This window comes from Sorex araneus, chromosome X, assembly GCF_027595985.1.
Source record: "Sorex araneus isolate mSorAra2 chromosome X, mSorAra2.pri, whole genome shotgun sequence".
NCBI lineage: Eukaryota > Metazoa > Chordata > Mammalia > Eulipotyphla > Soricidae > Sorex > Sorex araneus.
In genome coordinates this window covers 34,843,121-34,848,564 of record NC_073313.1, presented here as the reverse complement: position 1 = coordinate 34,848,564, position 5,444 = coordinate 34,843,121, and the positions used below count along the sequence as shown (strand labels likewise).

Below are 5,444 nucleotides of genomic sequence, written 5' to 3'. Positions count from 1 at the left end.
GCCGGGGATCGAACCCGGGTCGGCCGCGTGCAAGGCAAACGCCCTACCCGCTGTGGGAGTGTAATTCTTATTTTCACAGGGGATAATTTTATTTAACTGTATTCATACATCTTTGTCAGCATGGCAACTGGATTATATAAAATGACCCTAGAATTAAAGCTAGAATCATATGTGCAGCTGGCAGTTATGGGACATAGAAATATATCTTTAAGAATATCATTTTCCAATGTATGAAAAGACTTTGACAGTACAAATAGAACTACATACGAACAAAAGGAAAATATCAATCCAGTCACTAGCTACCTCATATAATTGATAATGGCTTTTCTAAAATGTTTATTCAAATACCTATAACTACCCAGTGATGGATATTTTTTGTTTAATAATCTTCTATAAGTGCCTTTGGCCTGATTATCCTAGAGTAATGTAGCATTGAAATAACTTTAGGAAATGACTTTCGAGAAAAAATTTATAATGATTTATAAACACGGGAAGGATTTTATCATAAGTTACAGGGAGATTAGGAATACTGGTTAAAAACTTAAATGTTAGCATGTGTCAGTTATTTTTTAGAGAGTGACCGCTCTAATAGTTGATTGGCAGAATGTACAAGCCAGAGCCTCCAGAAAATTAAAGTTTTAAGCTTTATCCAAACCAGTCTCTCATCATTCTTTGGTTTGGTTTTGGGATGGTCATAAAGCAGTTTTCATATCAGGACATTCCTCCCAAGGAAATGTGGTATTATTTTCTTTACATGATGGAAATTAATTTCTATGCATTCAGCAATAGGTTTTGTATTTCTATTGTTTCATTATTTACTTATAATTTTTCAAAATTTATTTTAATATTTTTAATTAACACCGTGATTTACAAAATTATTAACAATATGATTTGGGGCATACAACGTTCTAGCATCAATCCCTCCAGCAGTGTCAACTTCCCCCCACAAATGTCCCTGGGTTTTCTCCCACCTTCCAGCCTGCCTGTTTTACAGGCCCATTTTTTTAGTTTGATTACTATAGTTTGGGTATGGTATTTGTTTTTAAGATCTTCTGTTATAGCCAGAGTCGTCTTTGAAGCCTTGTATTTTCGTTTCAAAATTAAAGCTGAGAGATTTGGCATGTTTTAGTTATTAATTTCATGGTTGCATAGTTTATCAGACTTTTAGAGGTGTAGCATTCTCTTTTGGTACCTTTAAAAATAAACACATTTTGACTCTTCCAGAGGAGCGAAGAAACTAATCAGAACCTCACCGAGAAAAGCAACGGAGAACTCCTGAGGCAGAAGCCGCTTCCGATCCATGATCTAAAATCTTCGTTGATTAGAGAACCGCAGCAGGCATTCACCAGTTTGTACGGTACCTCCCAGCAGTGTACCAGATAGATATTGTCCTTTTCAGAGAGACTAACAGGTGTTGGAAATGAGTGATCAAGCTTCAACCTCGACTGAATCATCTCCGAGCACCTCTGCTCCGGCTGGCACATCTGAGGCCAATGACTTGTCACATCTTTTTGAGTGCCATCTTTGCTTCAAATATGTGCTCCCCCCTATTATGCAATGTCAGAGTGGCCATCTTTTTTGTTTAGGCTGCCGGCAAAAGCTCAAACGTTGCTCAACTTGCCGAAGCCCATTCAGAACCATTCGCAGTTTGGCTAAGGAAAAAGCGGCTAGTACACTACATTTTCCTTGTAAATTTGCTGCTTCTGGGTGTGATCGATCTCTGACACTCGCAGAAAAATTAGATCATGAGAACATGTGTAAGTGTAGGTCTTATTCTTGCCCATGCCCAGGCACTACCTGTAAATGGCATGGCTTAATGGATGCTGTGATTCCCCATCTGACAGATCAGCATAAGTCCATCATAACCCTAGAAGGAGATGATATAGTTTTCCTTGCTGCAGATATTAATATTCCCGGTGCTATTGACTGGGTCATGATGCAGTCTTGTTTTGGCTTTAACTTCATGTTAGTTTTGGAAAAAAAGGAAAAACACAATGGTTATGAGGAGTTTATTGCCATCGTGCAGCTGATAGGCTCAAGCAAAGATGCTAAAAAGTTTACTTATCGCCTTGAGTTAAATGGTCATCGTCGGCGATTATCCTGGGAAGGGGTTCCTACATCTATAAATGATGAAATTCCAACAGTCAGGAACAATGGTGACTGCCTTATCTTTGATGCCAGCCTTGCACAGCATTTTACAGAAAATGGCAATTTAAGTATCAATGTTACTATTATCTTGTGTTAAAATGTCAGTCACATATTTTCTGATTAGTATTTTAAACTGCTGTATTGAGTTTTACTGAGTCACCCTGCCAACCTAAGCTTTTTAGCAGGTAGAATCTAAACATACAATGTTAAATACAATAAAAGAATATTTAATGAATATAAAAATAATTGCAAGTAGTATTATTAATATATTTAAAATAAGTCAGCAGTAAGAAGCTAGAAAAAAATTATTCACACCACACAAGATGGCATCTTTTGCATTAAGAAAGGAAACACTAAAATAATTCTGAATTTTTTTTGTATATTGAGTGTACTGTTGAAAATACTGCAGTTTTTGGTTTTTGCATGTGTGTGCGTACTTATGCATGCACGTGTGAATACATGCATATGCATAAACTTCTCTTTATCTGACAAATCATGTTGAGACGTCTTGGACCACTGTTTTCCTTTCTTTTTAAAAAAATTTATTTTATTGAATCACAGTGAGCTATACAGTTGCAAGTTGCTCACGATGGGATTTTAGCCAATGTTCCAACACCCATCCCTTCTCCAGTGTACATTTCCCACCACCAATGTCTCCCAGCCCCCCCCCCACCACGCCATCTGCCTCTACCTCTATGGCAGGTACCTCTCTCTCTCTCTCTCTCTCTCTCTCTCTCTCTCTCTCTCTCTCTCTCTCTCTCTCTCTCTCTCTCTCTCTCCCCTCTCTCTCTCTCTCTCTCTCTCTCTCTCTCGCCCCCCAAAAATACTCATTCCAAGCAAACATTATACAGGAGACCACCATTTTGCACACACATGTGAATTAACAGTTATGCTGCTGAGTGTATTTTGTGTGTTTTTGTTAATTTTTTATTGTTTTTCATGAACACTTTCTGTTCTGTAATTCAGGTTTTTGCTCATGTTTTTATAACATTTTAAAATCTGATTTATTGATGTGCATGATTATTTATGACAAAACTTGTATGGTTTTAATACATATCTTCTTTCTTCCTATCAATAAATGCATTGGAAATATTTTAAATTCTGCTATTTTGTGAAGATAGGTGCTCCATACAGGAAAAGTAATATAGGAAAAATTACCAAACATGATTAAAACAGGTATAAAGTAGTCCTCTTTTTTCTGGAGTTGAGATATATTATCAAATGTAGGGATACTAATATTCCAAAGATTAGTATTGAAAAAAAATCAGGCATAAATAACTTGGACAAATCACATGTTTGAAATTTTCCTCATATTCATTGTTTTCCTGAAAGGAGACATCATTTTCACATTATTTATAATTAAAAGCAAAATCTTTTTCACAAAAAGACAGTTGAAAAAAAACTGGTTTTGGTCTTTTATAATTCTCATTAAAGCCATACCCAGCAAAAATAAATATATTGGTTAAAGTGATTTTATTTTTTGTATTAAATTATTGCATTTTAACGTTTTGTTGTATTTTAGGTAACATGATTACTGCAGTGGTAACTCATGTTTTGAATGGAAATTGTAACTGTACCTTCGTTGCCTCCAAAATGCACCAGATCTTCCACCACTCTTTTATATCACATTTAGTTTGCCTCTTACATTCCCACCCTCCCCCAGTGCTTGAGTAATTTCAGATTTTAATCAAGATCAATGGATTGTTCTTAATAAATATTTTCTATAGCCTTGTTTTATTTTTCTATATGTCACAAATCCATGGGATTTTCAAATAGTTGTTCTTCCTTTTATTTTACTTAACATAATGACCCCCAATTCTGTTCAAATTGCTGCAAACTGGAAAATTTAAGTTCTTCCAGGTGCATAGTATTCCTTTATGTATGTATGACACAGCTTCCCTATCTGTTGTTAGCATATGCTATTGGACATTTTAATTCTTTATGTGAACCTCCTACATGGTAACTTGCTTGCTCTATTTGGGGTGTTTTCTCTGCTACATGAATCTCATTCTTCATCTTAGTAGTATATTTGAAAGTTTGTTAAGTTTTAAGACAAAATCCTAGAAAAATTCAGCACTTCTTTTCTCTACCCCTATCCATGACAGGTACGTACAAATCTGGTGCTCATGAGCCTTCTTTAAGACATTCCTGGTTTAGAATTGGAACACTTCCTTGTTTAAAGAGTCCTCTGAATGAAGTAATTTTTTTTTTGCTTTTTGGGTCACACCCAGCGATGCACAGGGGTCACTCCTGGCTCTCCACTCAGGAATTACCCATGGCAGTGCTCAGGGGAATATATGGGATGCTGGGAATTGAACCTGGGTCGGTCGTGTGCAAGGCAAACGCCCTACCCTCTGTAGCAGAATAAAAGAATAAAGAATAAAGTATTTAGCCTCCAGCCCCAAGAATAAAGTAATTTTTATTGCCACATAGATTCATTTCTTTGCCCATCTCTAAACAGTGAAAGACCCAAACAGTTTAAATGATTGTTGTTTCCTTATATACCTAAGACCTCAAAGTGTTGTCAAATCTAATAAGGCATTGTTTGATATTTTGCTAGTATTTTGGACCATAAATGCAAATTGTGAGGCATATACAATTATGACATCTCCCCAGCAGAGCAGGAATAGCTTATCCAATCCAAGTGTCATAATGAGAGTCAGATAAAACTTGGGCTTGAATGAATATTCATTACAGTTTAATCAAAGTACTCAAAATGAAAATTAAAACAAAAATACGTAATTCCATTTTGAACACTAAATTCTATTGCCAAAAGACCGATAAAATGTAATTCTAAATAATTTTTATTGATAAATAAGAGCATAAAATTTTGTCAACTCAAATTAATCTTAAATTTTATCAGTTTATTTAGGTTACCCAATTTTGTTTTCACCTGGGTTTCTATTTTGTCATTTTTCTCTATTACTGATAATGAACTTCAGCATCAGTAGAGCCACAACTTCCCAGAGATATAGCCATCATATAACAAGACAGAAATCAATGTCGTTTAGACATACAAAAATTCATTATTTCTTTATACGACAACTGTGAAGTAACCCTGATTCCATTAGACATACTACTATAATAAAAGAAGGTAATTATAATCTCGTGGGAAATAAAACAATAAAGATGAAAAGTTTGATTATCTCTGATATTAAACTGACAAGAAATAGAGTTTTGGTGAAGTAATCATTTGAGATTAAAGATAGTATAGCTCTAGAAAATAAAGTATCTTTAAAATTCTTAATATGATTTTTGCAAACATGTGTTCATTTCTCTTGAGTAAATATCTTCTA

The 5,444-nt window shown here is 35.1% G+C and overlaps 1 protein-coding gene across 1 annotated transcript; it reads left to right on the top strand.

Annotated features, from left to right (window-relative positions):
* The first annotated feature begins 1,420 nt into the window (after nt 1-1,420).
* LOC101543837 (E3 ubiquitin-protein ligase SIAH1-like) lies at nt 1,421-2,245 on the top strand. The gene has a single exon (XM_004612453.2). It carries the CDS (start codon nt 1,421-1,423, stop codon nt 2,243-2,245), a length of 825 nt encoding a protein of 274 aa, XP_004612510.1.
* Nucleotides 2,246-5,444: the final 3,199 nt, after the last annotated feature.